Source organism: Zootoca vivipara, chromosome 2 (assembly GCF_963506605.1).
Source record: "Zootoca vivipara chromosome 2, rZooViv1.1, whole genome shotgun sequence".
Taxonomy (NCBI): Eukaryota; Metazoa; Chordata; class Lepidosauria; order Squamata; family Lacertidae; genus Zootoca; species Zootoca vivipara.
This window is the reverse complement of record NC_083277.1, coordinates 77,344,677-77,364,488: the sequence shown is the minus strand read 5'-3', so window position 1 is coordinate 77,364,488 and position 19,812 is coordinate 77,344,677. Positions and strand designations below refer to the sequence as shown.

Below are 19,812 nucleotides of genomic sequence, written 5' to 3'. Positions count from 1 at the left end.
CCCCAAAGAATCCTGGGAACTATAATTTGTTAAGGGTAAAATAAAAAAAATCCTTCAGTAGCACCTTAAAGACCAACTAAGTTTTTATTTTGGTATGAGCTTTCGTGTGCATGCACACTTCTTCAGATACCTTGTTAAGGGTAGTCAGAGCTGTTAGGAGATCCGTATTCCTTTCAGGGAGCTACAATCCTCCTGGGAAGGGGAATTGACGGTCACAACACTCTGAAAACAACAGCTCTTTTAAGGGGAATAGGGGTCTCTTAACACAATTCTCAGTTGGGACATAACACTAAGCCTGGGTTGTGGTTTGTTTCTCCCACTTGTGTATTTAATTGGGACAGGATAAAGTGGTTTTCTCTCTGACTCCATATCCAGGAGTCTTTAAGCTGTGAAGGAGTCAGTGTCTTTGGCAATATTTTTTTTAAACCCTGAACTGGAAGGAGTGTAAAAAGATCTGTGCATGGTAGGACATAAGACTCTTGGGCTAAGGTGGTGTTTAGTTTTTTGTTTTTTGGGGGGTGGGGTTGTTGCTGTTTCTTTCTTTCTTTTTGCATCTTTATTTTAGATCTTTAGATTTATGTGGAAATTGTTCCGTTTGGCTGTGTATTGTGTTTTATTTTTTGTTTATGACTACTGTTGTTATGTTGTAGCTATGTTCCCCCCCATGTTGTACTGCGCAAAGGTGGCATAGAAATAAAATTATGTATGTATGTATGCATGTATGTATGTATCTCCCTTTACCTCAGCTTCAGCTAAGCAGCCACCTGAAGCTAAGGCTGAAGGGTTTGCACCTCAGTGATCTGCTTTCAGGTTGCTGGGATTTCATGACAACATGCATGTCCTCCCCTTGATCTTGCTGGTTCCCCTCCAGTCCACCAGGTGTGTATAAATCACCCCATTCTCTCTGCTTGGGACCATTTCACTATTACAATGAAGCATGTGGAAAATAGTATTTCAAAATTCTTTAGCAAGACATCAGTTTGCAAGGTAATGGCCATAAGAATGGTGGGAACTCAGTTCCGGCACCTCAGGTGGGTGCCATTGCCCTTTCTAACAAGGGAGGTGTTTGTTTGTGGTGAGTTCCAGCAACTCATTATGGGGGGAGGGAGCACTGAAAAGCTATGCATTTATTTATTTTAACTGATAATGGCTAAGGAATGTGTGCTCTTCTGGGACTTGGAATTTTGATGTGATGGTTCTTTCACTCCACTTTACTCAGCACTCAAAAAAAAACCTAGTCGGGTTTTGGGTTGAAAAGATGTGCGCGCGTCTGTAGTTCTCCTCAGAAGCGCTGGGAGAGAGAGAGAGAGACTATTTTTACCCCATTCCCCGCCCCGCAGGAGGGACATTTTATGGCTGTGTGCTCATATCTCGAGGCTCTTCCAAGGTCACGTCCCCACAATTCAGAGGCTCCCTTTTCCTGACTCGTGTGCCGTGAGTAGCAGTGGTGTCGAGCGCGAGCGCGAGTGCGCATTTCCAGTTTAAAATGGTTCCTTTTGTGAGGCTTGTCGGTTAGCGGCCTCTTGCGGCGTCGCGTCAGATCGGTCGATCTGTGGTGAAGAGAAACGCTCTCTTTGAGGAGGCGCCGACACAGGCGTCGAAACTTCTCTCTGCCCAGTCTTCGAGCGGTGGTGGGGATTCGAAGTGCGGCAGTTAGACCCCGCCATTTAGAGTATTTCCCAATAATAAATTATCTCATAATTATAAACGGTGTTGGCTTATCCCTCCAGCACTCTCATTTCTGGTTTCCCATCAGCCACTCAGGAATTTTAATCTGCTCAACTTTGTTTCCATTACAGTACGTTCATTTACCTCAGCATTCATCCCCTTTCTCCAAATTCTGTCATATCTATATATGTCATATCTATATGTACACACTAAAACAAACAAACCAAAAACAACAACCTAGCCATTTCTTTAAAACAAAAACAAAAAACCCCATGGGGCTCAACCAGCAATTTTACCTTTGGATACATTGTTCTAAATTCTGTGAGCTTTCCTGGATGTAATATTTTATACAAGTCTGGAAAGAAAAGCCACTATATTTATAATCCACAAAAAGTGTTTTATATTTTTCCAATGATTTAAGGCAGGAAATGACTTTACATTTGATTCCATAGACATACCTGATTAGTCCCAAAGTGTGCAGTGAGAAATGTAACAAAATATCAAGAATGAACCTACGATTAACTTCCAAAGATGGCAATAGTATTACAGTACTGCAATATGATGGCACCCTCTTGTGGTTAAGGATTTTATATATATATATAAATGGCTTTTACTCTTTTTATTTTCATGGTATATGCTTTCTAGGGAAACCATACAATGCCCTTTAGATAAGTAGCTGCAGTCACAGACTTGGAGATGTCATAAAACCTCTCCTTGAGATTACTCACTTTCCCTAGTTTAGAAGGATTACATCCACACACAATGAATATCTGATACTTCTCTAGTCAGACAAGCTTTTTAAAATGATGCCTCTACCAGTACCTAACATGCTTGTGGCTTGCCAGATGCAAAATTCCTTATTCCAGTGAGATCTAAATTTTTAGCTTGTCCCAACTATACTTGTACATTACAAAATAGTTACAGCTGTGTGCTTGTATTGTGTGAACATAGACTAAAATTATCTTGCCACTGGCTTTTTTTTTAGTGGTGTCAGAAGAATCTGCTCTCTGTTTGGAGAAGGAGCTGGTTTTCTCATCACAGCTATTTTCCAATTCAGATTACCGTATACAGTTTTTAAGCCCTTTGAACAAGTGATCCTTGTAAGGATGTTTTAACACATGAAAGTAAAATTTAAGCATATAAAACCATTTCTCATATAATTAACCCAAATAAAGTTACTGATTCTCATTCTGATTTCTTGGGGTTTTTTTAGATGTCAAAGAATGATGATGATCAGCAGTTTACTATTGACAATGCAATTAAAAATATGGATAACATGTCATCTGAACTGAATAAACTTATGGGTAATTATTAATGCTACTATTGTCAGAATGAAGATAAATTAATAATTTATTTTCCTACTGTGATGATTACTGCCTGAAGAGTTCTAGGAAATGATATATTGTATATGAATCAATATATACAAACTTACCTAACTGCATAAGAAAATAAAGTATTATTCCACTTCCTCTAATGCATGAGGTTTATAACCTGTGGATCTCGTGGTGATGTCACAATTTTTCAGGAACTCATTATTTCTGTTAATGTTAAATGTCATTGCTATGTGTCTGCAAATTTTATTTACTTCTTTCAAAGGGGGGGAGTGCTCCTATTTAGTGAATGTAGGAGGGGGTGAGAATACCTCAAACTATAATTCATGGGTGGGGAATCTTTGGCCTGTGGACCAAATTTGGCATTCTAGGCCTCCCCATTTGGCCCACCAGGCTGTTTTGACCAAGCCATGAACAACTGCCCTATACATGACACCAGATATCAGGTAATGGCAAGACTTGGTTGAAAGGGGCTTTGTGGGCCCTACCAATTGGCAATGCCTGCAAAGTCCCTTGCACAGTGCTTCCCAAGGGATCAAAAACCAGCTAATTGTTGGACACATTGGAAGTGCTAAGCAAAGCATTGCAAGCCCTGTGCTCAGCAGTTCCCAAGCATGGGGCTTGCAAAGCCCCTCTTGGAATATTTTCCAAGTGCCTGACAACCAGCTAACTGTTGGGTGCTTGCGAAGCTCTGTGCAAAGCACAAACCTTGACAGTTGTCAATCACCTGGTATCATTATGACAACAGATGATTTACCAGTAGATGGTCCCAACCTCCTGTGAAACCCTGCTAAGATGGGGAGAGAAAAAGATGTGGCCAATGGGACAAAAATGTTCCCTACTTTTGCTGTAATGGCTTTCCTTGTGGGACAACTATTGCAGCTATCCTTCTGACATTTGGCAGGTTTCATGCCCTCAGAAGGGTTACATTTGCCTGCAAATGTCTTCCGATTCTTCCTCAGATGAAAACATTGTAGCCATTTTTTAATTTCCCAAAAGTGAATAGAGGCTTTGGAGTGGAGGAATGAAGTAGATTTACCAATAGTGAAAGGTGTGTGTGTGTTGAAATGACAGGCTCCCTTTCACATTGTTATAAATTTAACAAACAGACTAAATGAATAAACACAGAAATATTGTTGTTCTACAGTAAAAACCCAACTGCTGCTTTGTGATCTTATTCTGAACTTCAGCCATCCAGCTCTAACAGATGTTTCAACAGAAGCTGATGAAAAGAAACCTGAGGAGTCCACAACTCTGTGAGTTCCATTTATTGTCCCTCTTCATTAACACTTTGTCAGTAGTTGGCATGTAGCTACATTTAAAAGGGCAAGTTGAAAGATAAAAGAAATTTTATCTTTCCTAACTTTTTATGCCCCTGGAGCATATTGTTCCTTTGAGACACTTTACAAAGTATGTCAAGTATTGAGTTTTTGAATTGCACGCTATATTTGATTACTAATTACATTACTGTTTTTGTGTAGTTGGTGTTGGTATGTTAAGTTAGCTGGTGCTATTCTTTTATTTACTGCACATAGTAGGCGTGTAATGCAAGCTAACGAATAAATGGATACAAAAATATATCACCCAAATCCTCAATTTAATGGAAAGTGGATTAATCTGTTCCAGACAGGTCCGTGGAGTACTTAAACTGAAAATACTCAAACCGAGGTGTACTTAAAACGAGGTATGACTTTATGTATATTCCGGCGTATAAGATGACTGGGCGTATAAGACGACCCCCAACTTTTCCAGTTAAAATAGAGTTTGGGATATACTCGACGTATAAGAAATACGGCTCGGTGTATAAGACGACCCCCAACTTTTGAGAAGATTTTCCTGGGTTAAAAAGTAGTCTTATATGCAGGAATATATAGTACATAAAAATGTACAGCTGTCATGCTGCAGTTTACATAGCTGCCAACAGGTGGCCATGCCAGTTCCAGATGAGCAAGCAGGTACTGCAAACCACTGTGTGCAATGCCTGCCCCCTCCATTAAATGTGGCTGCAACGAGATTTACAGAGGGGGAGGCACTTCAGAAGTCACTCTTTGAAGCACCTTCTCTTCCTTTAAAAAGTGGTGGGGCTTGGGGTGAGCTGTGGTGATAGGCAAGGTGAAGTAAAAAGGGAGGAGGGGTTGGCCAGGTGCCGCTGGATGGTTGGCAAAGAGGCTGGCGTGTAGGTGGAGTTGGTGAGCGGAAAGAACGGGGGCAGCAGCTCCTAGTAATTATATGAGGACTATCGGTAAAGCAATACTTAAAGGGTTGTCATTTGTATTATGGGAGTCCATCATGTACAGTGGCTAACTTGAAAGATACACACAGAGAATGGAAGTTTATTTGTGTGAGAGAAATGGGTAGTAATAAATGTTTGCAGTGGAAAAAGGAATATAAAAACAGATAGATATTTTATTGATTATAGCTGCATCTGAAAATGCAGCATCTTAAACTAATTGGTGTTATCATATGTGAAATATAGTACACAAATATAGTTCCCACAAACATTATACATTATACATTAGCATGGACACTGTGTTTGAGAGCATCAAACAACTTGAATACACCAAGTTATTCTCAGGCGAATGTCTCTATTGTATTTTATACAACACTACTCCACATAAAGCATTTGCATGTAAAGAAATATCTTCACAAATTGTAAGACCACACAGTTATTTTCAGTTTGTGTAATGTTGCATTTCAGACAGTGGATATCACACACATGAAACTGTTTCATGAAGCATATGCTTAGTGAGAAGTAATACACTGATGTTTTCAGTTTGAGAACTTAAGGCAAGAAATGACCTTGCATTTTAACATGAAAACAAGAGACGTTCACCAAATATAAATCAGTTACTCTTCTGGCTTTCTCTTTCAAAGATAAATAGGTGGTCCTTCAGGAAATTTTCTGTTATCTTTTAAAGAGATCCAGCCGTGTATGTCAGCAAGCACTGCTTTCTTGAACACCGATCCTTTCCGTCTATCAGTCGAAGAGGCATTCTTCTGAAGTAATCAATTATATCAACCACCGAAGCAAAATCCTGTGTGGTTTACAGAATGTCAATCAGTCAATGATTCTGACTATAGAGAAAGTTAAAGCAACATAAATTTGGCTCTTTGTTTTATACAAATTGTTCTTTAGGGACAGTAAATAAACTATCTTTGGTTCTAATTTTTGCTGTTATTCTAGATTTGATTCTGCTTAGTTACTGCACTCTCATTTGAGAAACCTTGAAGGAGAAGTAGTAAGAAGAGTTGTCATGTAGAAAGTATTATATTTAATAAATAATAAATATTAACATAAATAAATAAATAAATAAAGTAACATTACATCATACCTCATTGCCTTTTGAGCTAGTTCCTAAGAAATACACTTTATCTTCCTGTCGGAAACGTATTGGAATATTATATACTTTAGCACTGTAAAGCACCATCAAGACAAAGGGTTGATCAGCAGCCTTTGTTGAGCTGTCTCTTACTAAGAAAGTGCCATCCTAGAAAAGCAACACATTAAAATATTTTTAAGACAAATGTAATCACAACTGTGAACAGGACTGATTGCATTTTGAAGCAAATGTGTTCAGGATTAGTCTTGGAGTGTGTGTTCAATTTCAATATTTTTCTCATATTACTATATTGGTGTTATAATTTAACTCTTCACCTGGTTTGTGGTCCTAAGAGCAGCTTCTGCATCTGTCCGGGTTATATCAGCAGCATACCATTCCTGATTTAGTGGGAGCTGGTTAAACTTGAGCCACATGAAAGAGAGACAAAAAGCTGTTTATTAGTGAGAATATGGTATTACCAATGTAGGGCAAAGGAGTATAGAGCTTTGAAAGGCAGGTATGGTATTTATTAACTGAATATGTTGCTGGTAAGGTACCCAATCATTCTTTTCTCCTCTTTATGTTTATAACTAAAGCCATTGTTTCTTTGGGGGGTTCCTTATGGAAGTTTGATGTGGAATTGCTGCAGCTCTTGCCCACCAGTCCCGAACTCCCAGTGTCAATATGCAGTAGCAAAAAGCCAGTCCATTTTAAATTTTATTTTCTGACATTTAGTTTAGATTTCTCCTTATTATGAAAACCATGTAAGTAAAAATAACCTTTTGCATATCTGTAGTATATCTGTGTGGAAACTCCTGAGTGTGTTGTTGTTAATAGGCATTTTGCCATGAATGTAGTGATGGATTTGGTGGGAAGTCTCTATAACCACACTTATCATCCACACTTCCTCTTGTCCTGCTGTTTTCTCCTGGGAAAAACTTCTTTTTTCTTCTTGGAAAAACTGCTTGATTGTAGTAATTGGCAATTTTCTCTGGATTGATACTTCCTCTGGATTGATACTTGCTCTAAAAAGATAGTTTTTCATGGGAAAGGAGCGGGCCAAGTGGGAAATCACTCAGACCCTTGATTTTTAGGCGCAGGACAAGCGGAAGTGTGGATATACTATGCTTGCATTTGCTCCTCACCTGAGCACAACCTAGCCATTTTATTTCTAATGGCTCCAAATACCAAAAGAAACACACCTATGTGCATTGATTGCTGCAAGTTGATTGCAACAGTGCACCCAGTTTAGAGAATATATTTTCACAAGATGTTTATACAGTATAAGACTTTAATTTCAGTACCTACAAGGGATAAATAAATAAATAAATAAATCCTTGCAGAACTGTTGTACAAGCTGTTGTTCCTTGATACATATGGACTGTTTTTATTCACCTTGTCTCACCCAGCTTTCCCATGCTTTGCTCATATGTATTCTGTTATTGGTCCTTATTGACATAAGTTTAAAAAATAAAATCATAAAATCATACAAAGCCATCCAAATACATTAGTAATCCAAACACATGCAATATATAAAAGACTAGATAGCCACCATTGAGTAAATCAGACAACTTTCGATTTAGCTTTAAAAATCTCAGCTAAATACCCCAAAACAATCTTGGTAGTTTTGGGAGTATCATCCCTCAACAAATATTGGATTATAGACTCTTTGTAAATTGATATTTTAAGCTGTAAGGGAGTCACTAGGAGATCTCTGTGAAGGGTGTCAAGAAGAGGGCAATTCAAAATTATGTGATGCATTGTATCTGGTGTTTCCTTATTACAGGAGCAGAATCTGTTCTAGAAGGGGATTTTTTAAAAAAATCTTCCAAACAAAACAGATTAGGGAAATTCATTTAGACAAGGTAGCATAAAAGCTCTGTGATGCAATGGAGTATCTAAATTATAAAAGTTATTAGGCATTACTCCATGGTGGGGCTGCAATCCTAAGAAAACAGATGAACATACAAATGGCTGGGAGGGGTGGAGTTTTTGGCTTTCATGGTCTAGCAGTCTCTGCTTGATGAGAGAGAAGATTTGTGACTCATCCGATAGAAGAAGGGAATCTATTACAATCACTGTTTGCCTGAGTTATAACAGAAAACCATGTAAAATTATGTGTATCTCTCAATAAAGAAGTTAGGAAACTTTCTTTCTTAATGTGAATTTTTAACCAGAATTTGAAAGTCATAATCCAGCCCCTAGATTCTAAGAAATGCTGGCCTAACTCTGCACACATAGCTAAATACAGTGATACCTCTGGTTATGAATGCTCCTGGTTATGCATGCTGCGGGTTATGAGCTCCACTAACCAGGAGTAGGCGCTCCGGGTTGCAAACTTTGCCCCAGGATGCGAGCGGAAATTGCACGCTGGAGGTGCGTGTGCAGGAGGCGCCATTAGCAAAAGTGCGCTTCAGGTTAATAATGGTTTACGGTTACAAATGGACCTCCAGAACGGATTCAGTTCATAACTAGAGACACCACATTAGGAGACGCATTTTGGAGCTCCTAGAATTTGTCGGAAGGATGCTTGTACATTCTTGACTTTGTTGTTAAAGTCAGTTATCCATAAGGGAATCCCATAAAGGAGTTGAAAAACACTTTTTGCACTATAGAACCTAACTGCTGTAGGCCCATTCTGGTTACCGTCAAAATTATTAGAATCGTTTAATTCATGCTGCAGTGCACTTAGCTAAGTTGGTTGTCCTGTTACAATGGGTCACCCATTTTAGATTGTAATAAAATGTGATCCCTAAGTACAGTGGTACCTCGACTTATGAATGCCTCGACTTACGAAGGTTTCGACCTACGAAGTCCGCTAACCCAGAAGTATTTTAGCTGCGCACGTATTCTGTGCCTGTGCAGAAGCGGCACGCGTGGTCCATGCAAAGTGCAAAACCACACTTCGCGCATGCGCAAAATGGACACTTCGACACCCGAACATTTCGACTTACGAAGAGCGACGCAGAACAGATCGCCTTCGTAAGTCAAGGTACCACTGTATTTAAAGCTTTTAACTTCGATTTAACTTGTTCCATTTCTTGATCACCAATACACTAATTAGATGGATGCCATTTTGAAAATACTAAGATCTTGGATTTTGAATAATTAATCGCTAGGTGATTTCCTTGGCAGTAATGAAAGAATGCTTTTAGATACCTTTGGAGCCCAACTCTGGTGCAGGAGAGGAGGACAGTGTCATCTGCATATAAAAGTATGGGAACTGCCTTAGGTCCTAACCTAGGAGGTTGGCCATTCACAATGAGTAGATGTTGTTTCATGTCATTCAAAAATAGATTAAATAGATGGGCAAGAATACAGCCTCATATGTATGCCTTAGAAGGAGCTGGGTCTGGCATTCTATCACATAAATCGTTCGCTTGGAATTCACAATATATTAAACATTTTTGATGCTATCATTGTACCTTGTGGTACTGATCCATCACTTCATTTTCAGCACTGAGAGAATGTGTGAATGGTCTGTTAGGAATTGGTAATGGTGGTCTGCCATCAGCAGGGCCTTTTGAAGCAGTTCTGCCAATATTACCTTCAGAAAAAATGAACATATTTAAAATTAAATCCAGACGACTTAATGGACACTGGAACATGATTCTAACGAACCACACAAACTTAACAGGGTCTTGACAAAGTAAAATTGACTTCAGGTGAGAATTACATTTCATTACAACTTAAATGCTTTAAGCAGTAACTGGCAAACTGAAGGGAAAGAGTGGACAAGCCTGATAGAAAAATAGGCAGCGAAACTAATAAAATCTCACAGAAATGCAAAGCGTCAAACATGTGAAGCATTATGACAGACATTCCTAAATGCATAATTATGAAGAATGCTGGAATGGGAGTCAGTTATTCCTGCTACATGAAATATATTAGGAAGGAGGCCACCTAAGAAAGGAGAAATAGAAGAAAGAAGGCTGAATAAGAGTGAAGGTAGCTCAGGACCAGGGCCGTCTTAAGCATGTCGGGCGCCCTGGTGTCGTGGTGCGGAGATCGCTCCGGCACCCCCGCCCCACCCCGTTTTTTGCCGCGGCTGGTGGGCGCCCCGCGCCACCCAGCCTTCCCCTAGAGCCAGCCCTGCTCAGGACCAGGTTTTTTGCAGCGCTAATATTGTTCTAGCACACACACAATAATTATCTGATTTATATCAGTGTTAGAGAACCTGGTTCCGCCTATTTGCTGCTGGACAATAACGTCCATTATCCGTGGCCATTGTTCATGCTGGATGGGGATCATGGGAATTTGAATCTAAAAATATCTGGTGCACCACAGATTCCCCATTTCTGATTTAGGTTACTTCATTACTATATTGCTCTGAAACATTGTAATTCAAGAAACAAAACAGAACTTGTGTTCAGACAACCAGTGCTTCATAAACTTGCATTGTTGCAAAATATTTAATGGAAAAGCTGTTCATTTGTACTGGCAGCAATCATATGTTTTGAAAATGTAAGCCTGAATATTTATGAGGTATTTATACAGTACATACTTGGCTGAAAATGTGGTGGTAGTGATCCACTTGATGAAAGAGTGCTGTAAAAATAAACAATGATTAGCATGTACAAATGAGATCTAATATTTTATAAGTGACTAGTTTTATATATTAGAAATGAGGCCAGAAAATGCTTGCTGGTATAGCAGAATTGGTTGCAGGTTGCAACTCTTCTCTTGTTTCAAATTGTTTGTGGGAATCCACAGGATTAATAAAGGAACTATCCGGGACAGTGTGTGTGTGTGTGTGTGTGTGTGTGTGTGTGTGTGTGTGTGTGTGTACTCTTATATATAATATGGGAACATAGTCATTCCAGAACTATGCCCACAGAAGCCAGTTTTAAACTGGTATAGCTGGGGAGGGAGTGGAAAACAGTTACTGGAGTTAGTCTCAATCATGTGAGCAGGATGAATTGCCCTTACTGAATTTGATTACCATAGAATTAAATTCTCTTTTCTTATAGAATTCAGAATAGCAATGAACAAGTTTCACATAATGTATAATAGCACACAACTAATGGTCAGTTCAATTCAACAAACCTTTCTGCACCAGGTATCGTCTTGGATGGTAAAAGGCTCTGTTTAGAATGTGGCTTAGGAGATCTGATTGGAAATGTGTTACATTGCAAAAATGGCTGGGGAACTGACCTGTGGTGAATATCTGCAAAACACACACACCAAAAGCAAAAACACAGTTAACTGACTCAGATTGGGACAGTGAATAAGATATTTGTGGAACTACTTAGTTTGTTTTGGAAAAGCTTAGGCACTTCTGACTCATATTCTGGAATTCATTTCAGATTCAAAATGCTGTAGTTCCAGCACAGAATCTATGAGAGTTGAGGTTCTAGCTGATCTTCAGGTTTCACTGACACAGTAGGCTTCACCTTGCATGAACAAAATAACACATTACATTTATTATTATTATTATTAGTTTTAGTTTTTAATAGCCCACCTTTTTCCCTGACAGGGACTCAAGGCAGCTTACAGATAAAAATAATAACTGCTAAAAAATTAATAATTGAAAACTATTAAACCTAAACCCTGATAGAATTAATGCTACATTAAAGTGTTTGCACGAATTTAGTATAATAAGTTTCTGCCCAAGAAACCTCTGTGAATATACAGTGAGAACCACAGCATCCAGGAAGATTTCTGAATTGATGATAAAATCTGCCAATTTTTGTTAAATTCCATATCCATCCTGGTATATTACTAACACTGGTAAAAGTGGAGATTTGCTGTCAAATTCCTTATTTGGTGAAATTTGGTGGTACTGTACACTGAAATGCTAGTGGCTGGTAGCCACTTAAAAATGCCCAAAATTCCTAGATGTCCTTGCTTGGTTCATCCAGTCCTGATGGTGATCAGATTTCACAGTTCTAAGAGAGAAGCTCCCCATGTTCCTCATTCAATATTTTAGCAGACTGGAGCAGATAATTGTGGTCAATATTGATAGGCGTATCAGCATGCAAGGTATCCAACATTCAGGGCTTTATAGATCAAAATAAGTACATGGGAAGAAAAACCCACTAGGAGGCAGACAACTATATATTGTATTAACTGAAATTTCCAAGCAGCTTTTAAAGGCAAACTTATGTAGGCTACTCTTGAAGTTAAAGACATGTATAACAGTGAAGGCTGAATCTGATAAATTAAGGATTAGTTTAACATAATTTTTCTGGAGTACAGTTGCTGAAAGAAAAGAATCTTGGCTACCATTACATTTTAGGATTCCATGCATGGAGATGGTCCAGTAGTATTCCAATGTGGCAACCCTGAAAGCAGTTTAATTTTAGTTCCAGTGAAGTAAAGTGGAATTTAGTATCACCTTTTTCTTCTTTCAGATTTCCTTAGAAATTTGCCACCTTTTTGGGAAGCCTTTTACTGAGCTCCTTAGTGGTCATCCCTACATGAAAGAAAGCCTAAGCAAGCTGAACTGCATGTTCAAATAAATATCAACAATAATGATAGTAATAGGAATAAATAAGAAATACATTACATACTGCCATCTTCCATCTGAAAGAAGAAGAAGAAAAGTTAGTATTAGGCTTGCCACTTAATTAAAGATATATTAGCTGATTATCATGGGTTGTATTCAAAGCAGTACAGTCATACCTCATGTTGCGTCCACTTCAGGTTGTGTCTTTTCAGCTTGCGAACACGGCAAACCCGGAAGTGTTTACTTCCGGGTTTCGCCATGCGTGCATGCGCAGAAGTGCTCTATTGTGCTTTGCTCGTGCGCAGAAGCGCTGCTCTGGTTGTGGACTTTTCAGGGTGTGAATGGCACCCCGGAATGGATCGTGTCCGCAACCAGAGGTACCACTGTACTAAGGAGATTGTTCTATCAGTGCAAGCATTTCTGTTTGCCTGATGGAAAAATCTCCCCTCTCCTCCCCTTGTGTGCTCTTATGGGGGTTCTCTTGACCACCACCCACAGCAGATGTGGAGAGGGTGGGGGAGAATGAGGGGGAAGTCCTATTTTGCTAGTGGGAATCATTGTGTTGGTTTCTGATAGTGCAACAATTTAGTTGAATATGGCCCTAATAAATCAGCATATGTCATATGAACACATGTGGCACAGCAGATATCATCTTAGGATAGTTATTTTCTCTAGTTTCATTTTCTCTAGCCTTCATTCAGGAAAAACTGCTTGTTTTATTAGAAGGTATATGATGTAGTTCTTAAAGTTAGGCAGGTGTGAGCCTAATCTGTTCCTGGAGCAGGAAATGTTTTCAGAATGATCAAAGAACAGTGAGATTTAAACATTTGGCTCCCCCCAAAATGAGATTCAATTGTAGCAAATTAAATATAGTTTCTACACTTTCTCAAAAATGCATACTTACTTCTGTCTTCCTTTCAGCTATCTGATTGTTTCTATAGGAAAGAAAGATAAAAAATAATGGTATGTATCATGAGAATAGCTGGTACACTGAATATTTAAGAAAAAACATTGCTTGCAATTTGCTGCCTAGTTATTTTGCTAGTCAACCTCCATCAAGGAGGCTAGAATTTAAAATGTTAGTTTCTAGGTGGAAATGCATTTGTTATTAGCAGGGAACACCCACCTTGGGCACTGAGCATAAAAGAGCCTTGCATCAGAAGTCCCATCTAGGCTAGCATCCTGTTCTCACAGTGGCCAGGTGCCTATGGGAAACTTGCAAACAGGACTCAAGTGCAACTCTCCACTTGTGATTCCAGCAGCTCGTATTCAGAGGCATACTGCCCCCAGCAGTAATAGTTTAGCACTCCATTAATTTATCCGATGCTCTTAAAGTCATCCAGATTGGTGGCCATCACTACATCTTGTGGGAGAAAATTCCAGAATGTAGCTGTGTGCTGAGTGAAGAGGTACTTTCATCTGCCCTGAATTTCCCAACATTTAGCCTCATTGAATGGCCTTAAATTCTAGTATTACGAGAAAGGGGGAAAAGCTCTCTATCCACTTTGTCTGTACCATGTATAAGGTACAACTTTATCATGTCTCCTGTTACGTACCTTCTCCCCCTAAACCGAAACCCCCCATATATTGCAACCTTTCTTCATAGGGGAGTTGTTCCAGCTCCTTAATAACTTTGGCCACTCTTTTCTGAAGCTTTTCCAGCTTACAATGTCCTTAATGAGTTGAGATGACCAGAACTATACACAATATTCCAAGTGGGGTTGCACCACAGATTGGTATAATGACATTATGATCTTGGCATTTTTATTCACCATTCCTTGCCTAATAATCCCTAGTATAGAATTTGCCTTTTTCAAAGATATTGCACCGTGTGACGACATCTTCAAGCTATCCACTACAACCCCAAGGTCTTGTTCTAGGTAATTTGCTGCTGGTTCCACCCCTATTAGTGTATATATGACATTACAATTTTATGCCCAAATGTGTATCAGTTTACACTTGAATTCTGCATCTCATTTTAATGCCCATACACTTGGTCTGGAAAGGTCTGGAAAGTCCCTTTTAGAGCTCCTCATAATCCATAGCTGCCAACTTTCCCCTTTTCTCGTGAGGAATCCTATTTGGAATAAGGGAAAAGTTGACAGCTATGTCATAATCCCTTTTTATTTTAACCATTCTGACCAATTTGATCAGCTAATCTGACTACCTTACTACTTACCCCCTAACTCTAAACTATTAATGAACAAGTTAAAAAGCCCAGGACCTGATACTGAACTTTGGAGGACATCCACTTCCTACATCTTTCCATTGGGAGAACTGCCTATTAATTCCTACTCATTTCTTGTTTCTTAACCAATTCCTGGTCCATAAGAGGGCTGTCATCCTATCCTATGTAACACGTTGATTTTGCACATCTTCCTCCAGTTTAACTTTTTTAAAGCTGTCTCTCTGCTAAATCACTACTCTTTGCTTGAACATTCAGTTAAAAATGTATTTCATTCCAATTACAAAATGAACCCACACACCTAGCACTGCAAAATATGTTATTATATGGCAGAAAAAAAAGCCTGAGTATTCATCTTCTGACAAGTGGACCAAAGGCATGCTAGATATTAGAGCTATACAACCAGTATCAGGAAATAACAAATCACTATATTACATGTTTTGTATGCTTACACTAAGTTATTTTTTAAAATGTAAATGTAGGTTTACTTTATAGGTGGTGGCATCCTTCTAGAGGCAGCACTGTTTCTGTCATAGCTATCAGCTGATGGTACTGGAGGCTTTTGTATCTTTTCTAACTCTTTTCTAAAATAAAAGAGAAAAACAGCAGAGAAGAATTGGGTTGATTACTTTTGGTCTGTCATGCTAAGCAGTTAATTGGATAATTTGTGTCACAGAAAATAAAATATTTACCTCAGCTGAGGGGTCAAAGGCTATAAGGAAGGAATAAAGGAAGGTCAAATTCAAAGAAAGCATAAAATATATATTTAAAATGGATTAAAATGTAATACAGTAGAAGTGAAGACATTCCTTACCATTTTGCCTGAAAAGAAATTAAAAGAAAAAAAAGTTAATTAAAGTAGCTAGCTATGATGACCACTGTCACGATCAAGTTTAATTGTGTGAATTTAGGACTGTCACAATTTGACTCTGAGGCTGTTTGTTAACCTACTGCATAAAATACAAAAATAGGTGGTATTTTCTCTTCTCTCTCTCATATATCTAAGACATCTTATATGGTATCTCTGAAAATGAATGTGTTCACGTGATTATTTCCTTTTCACAAAGCAAGTATGTCACTGACAACTGAGTTGTAAACATCTCTTTAATTTGGCATGTCTGAGGATAGGAATATACAGTGCCATACTCTATCTATTTCCTTTTACCAGCTTTTAAATGTTGTGATAACCTCTAGAGAGGCAATAAGGTAAAACATTTCATACTTGTACTGTATTACTGAAGCTAAACTGAATTAATTTATAAGCATGCAACTTACTAAGGATTGGAAAGTTGGCAGTTTTTGAAATGCTAAAAGATTGTGACTCTTGAGTCTGTCCTATTGTTCAAGTCTATTCACCACTACACCTTATCAATAGTTGCTACTTCTGTTACGGTAGTTTAACTGATATTTTAGATTGAAGTTTAACTTAAAATGCTACTACAATGAATTAACTTTTCCTTTCTAACCACCCACAAGATATATCAAGTTTTTCAGAAGGACATCTTGCTAAGTTGGCCCACAGTTTGACTTTTCAGGTCATAGTTCTAAGTTTTGTAGTACCTTGCAGCACATATTTGTTCACAGCCTCCCCATTAATGGTCAGCTTATTTTAGTGCCATAGCTGCCAAGTTTTCCCTTTTCTCGCGAGGAAGCCTATTCAGCATAAGGGAAAATCCCTTTAAAAAAGGGATAACTTGGCAGCTATGTTTAGTGCTTTGTACAATGTCAGGCAGTTTATGGCTATAAACCATTGCCTACCTGATCGTAGGATGTCTCTGTCAAATGGAGGCCCAGATTTTTCCAGTGGGGGCTTTTTGCTTCGATCTATAGAAGGAGCTGGTGACAGGTGAAACAAAAATATGGTAGAAATAAAGTTGACTAATTTGGTACATTTTTTTGGGGGGGGGGAATTAAAGCTTTCAGCACTGAAAACATAAGAATGTTGGAGCTTGCTTCATTTCTAAGCTAAGTGAATTCCTGACAACTGTCTGGATATGAATTTCAGCACAGTATTTCAGTAATTCTTATAAAGTACCGGTAATAATTTTAGAATTAAAATAAAAAAATTGTTCAACAATTAGTTGAGGGTTGTGGGAAAAGCTGGGAGGACAGATGTAAAAATAATCCTTTATGTTTAATGCTTTATGTTTAAAGCAATGTAAATACACTAAAGGATGCAGTTTTTAAAAGGTTAAATAAAAGCACTTACGTGTAAAGGGTTTGATGCTTTTTTCTCTGATACTCTCATTATTGCTTGAAGGAGAAAGGAAATGTGGCTGCTAAAGTAATAGATTTAGTAAATACTGTGACTAGCAGAATGGTAATTACAGACTTGATTTTAATCCATTGAGATTATTTGAAGTTATTTCATAGCTGCCAACCAGTGTTCAAAATAACCAAGTATCACAGATCTGTATCACAGACCTGTTGCTTTCCTGTTTTTCTTCCTCCACCCTCCATGTCTGGATCTTTTTCCAGTTAAACTAGGGTTGTGAATTTTGAAACATGCTGAATTTTTTGTTTTTGTTTTACTAGTCCAGCGCTGATTGACATGTGCAGTGTAATCTGGCCATACTGTATATGCAAACAACTGGTGACATTTTCAGAAGTACCGTAGGGCTAGTGAATTATTCTGGTAAGGTATCAAAAAGGCTTTTCCAAAGCTGATACACTGTTGTGTAGCAGTTCCTCACTAATTGACTGTGGTTTGCTATGCACTTAATCCCCAGGAAAAAATAAATGCAAAACTAAACAGTACATTCTTTTTGCACCAATGGAACCTACCCCAGGGCTTCTGCCTCCACTTGGTGGTACAGGGGAAGATTCAGGCCTTTTTGGTGGAATGGGAGGCTGAGTAGATATTTTAGATCTTTCTGCCGGATGTCGATCTGAAGAAAGGAATAACAGTAACAAAATAACAGAATATATGGGGGGGGGAGGGAATCCTTCTTGCTTGATCTCATTAAAAAGACACATCTTTATACACTTTGAGATGTCATTTGAGAGAACTAAATTAATCCATTCAGGAAATAAAGCACATTTTAAAGCTTTTAGTTGGTTTACCCAGAAGGGGGCACAAAAAAGTTATGAAAGTTTAAGTAAACTGAAGTTTTAAAATGAATTATTTTAAAATTGCCAATAAGAGTTGGTATTTAGAAAACAAAAAATGTTTTCTGTGTCTCTTTCCCAAAACTAGACATTTCTCTCTAATCCATTTCATAAATGAAAAGTATGAAAGAACATTTAACATGGCTACCTATGTATTCTGAGGTAGCTGGTATTAAAGTGGGAGGAAACAAGGTGTTTCGGTGTGTGTCATCATCATTTGATGGAGGAGGTTCATAATCGGCTTCATCTTCAGCACCATCTTGATCATTGGGTGTTTCATAGTCCACACCATCTTCATGCTCCTGGTCATCTGGGCTTTCATAATCATCATCACTTTCATCCTGTCAAAACAGAAGTATCACACTGTCAAAAATGTAGCAAGATTGTATTGTTACATCCCTGTGCTTTCCATTGCTGAATGAAAGTGAATTCTAGAGTTCATGAGAAATTGCAACAAAGCCTTATTCATTTAAATTGGGGAGGAATGATACATTAAAAATTCACAGGTTTGAATAAATGGGAATTGTTTACAAGTGATTATGTTATGATGGTGCTACAGCAGAGAAGAGTAGTGTCTTCTTGGAGACATCCTACTTCTGTGTACAGCAGGGATAGCCAACCTAGGGCCCTTCAGATGTGGACTACAACTCCCATCATCTCTGACCACTGGCTACACTGGCTGGTGCTTATGGGAATTGCACTCCAAAACATCTAGATGGCACCATGTTGGCTACACCTGCTGTATAACATTACATTAGAACAGTGTTAGTGTTGCAGAGGAGGGAAAATACATTTTGTTCAATTTAGTATTCTAGCATTCTACTGAATCAAGAAACGTGGTCTACTGCCTATGAGGCTGGCAAGAAGGCTTAAGCTGGAGGGTGGGCATATCACTTGGATACACAGCAGACAGGCTGAAGGCCAGCTGTTTGTGCAGAAGGAATACCTAATCACTTCCATCAGCAACAATACTGCATCCGATACTGCAGGACTGTAGCTATCTGGGAGCTTTATATACCAGGTACTAGCAGATTGTCTATTGGGTATCATTTTAGCCTGTATATTAGAATAAGTTTGAGTTGTAGTGCAAATGTCTGCAGAGAGCTAGGGAACGGGTCTCAACCCAGAGCTCCCAGCAGCCACACCAATGCTCTTGTTCCTATGTGAATCTGGTACACTTAGCTTGGGGATTAATAGTGCTATTTAGGCAACAATGCTAGCCTGCCTGAGCATCCAGTCAGCCTGCACATCCAGTCAGTCTGAGTATCCAATCTCAGAAGACCAGGCTGTATAAAGTTAAGGCCCAAAAGTTTGATCAACCTGAGCAACTTGTTTCTGGTATGGAAACTTTGGGCGGTATTCAACTATGTCATACTGTAAAGAGACCTATTATAATTAATATATTATGTTCATTAATTTCAGTGGGTCTACTCTGAGCAACACTTTGTTGAATAATATCCTTTGCCTAGCTCCTACTTTTTTTTAATGGATGCTGCCTTGAAACATGAACGCTTCTTGACTTTGACCCCTCTGAATTCTTTGTTAGACACTCTATTCACATTCAAGGAAATGTGACTAAATGCCCCTGCAGATCTTCCCTGTCATGGACTGAGCACACAGAGCAATGCACACAGGGACACTGGGGTAGTGGGTGGGGCTTGTGTATGAACAAGAGTGTTCACACGGACATGCGCTCTTGTGCCTTCATATACTCAGATGCAACATCAGGGTATCAGAGAAGAAGAGAAGAGA

At 38.7% G+C, this 19,812-nt stretch overlaps 2 protein-coding genes across 2 annotated transcripts in view; both read right to left on the bottom strand.

Annotated features, from left to right (window-relative positions):
- KCNMB1 (potassium calcium-activated channel subfamily M regulatory beta subunit 1) overlaps positions 1-19,812 on the bottom strand; it is a 312,631-nt gene that overhangs the window by 175,372 nt on the left and 117,447 nt on the right. The window lies entirely within an intron of this gene.
- The window catches only part of LCP2 (lymphocyte cytosolic protein 2), a 41,719-nt gene continuing 25,923 nt past the window's right edge, over positions 4,017-19,812 (bottom strand). Inside the window, exons 7-22 of the mRNA XM_060271045.1 lie at positions 18,209-18,401; positions 17,737-17,840; positions 17,162-17,231; positions 16,647-16,788; positions 16,118-16,140; positions 15,767-15,774; positions 15,645-15,664; positions 15,441-15,536; positions 13,672-13,702; positions 12,832-12,844; positions 11,366-11,516; positions 10,824-10,867; positions 9,745-9,866; positions 6,655-6,741; positions 6,332-6,487; positions 4,017-6,034 (exon numbers count right to left, since the gene is read on the bottom strand). Coding sequence (XP_060127028.1) covers positions 5,912-6,034; positions 6,332-6,487; positions 6,655-6,741; positions 9,745-9,866; positions 10,824-10,867; positions 11,366-11,516; positions 12,832-12,844; positions 13,672-13,702; positions 15,441-15,536; positions 15,645-15,664; positions 15,767-15,774; positions 16,118-16,140; positions 16,647-16,788; positions 17,162-17,231; positions 17,737-17,840; positions 18,209-18,401 — 1,383 coding nt within the window. The 3' untranslated portion in view covers positions 4,017-5,911. The remainder of the gene's footprint in view (positions 6,035-6,331; positions 6,488-6,654; positions 6,742-9,744; positions 9,867-10,823; positions 10,868-11,365; positions 11,517-12,831; positions 12,845-13,671; positions 13,703-15,440; positions 15,537-15,644; positions 15,665-15,766; positions 15,775-16,117; positions 16,141-16,646; positions 16,789-17,161; positions 17,232-17,736; positions 17,841-18,208; positions 18,402-19,812) is intronic.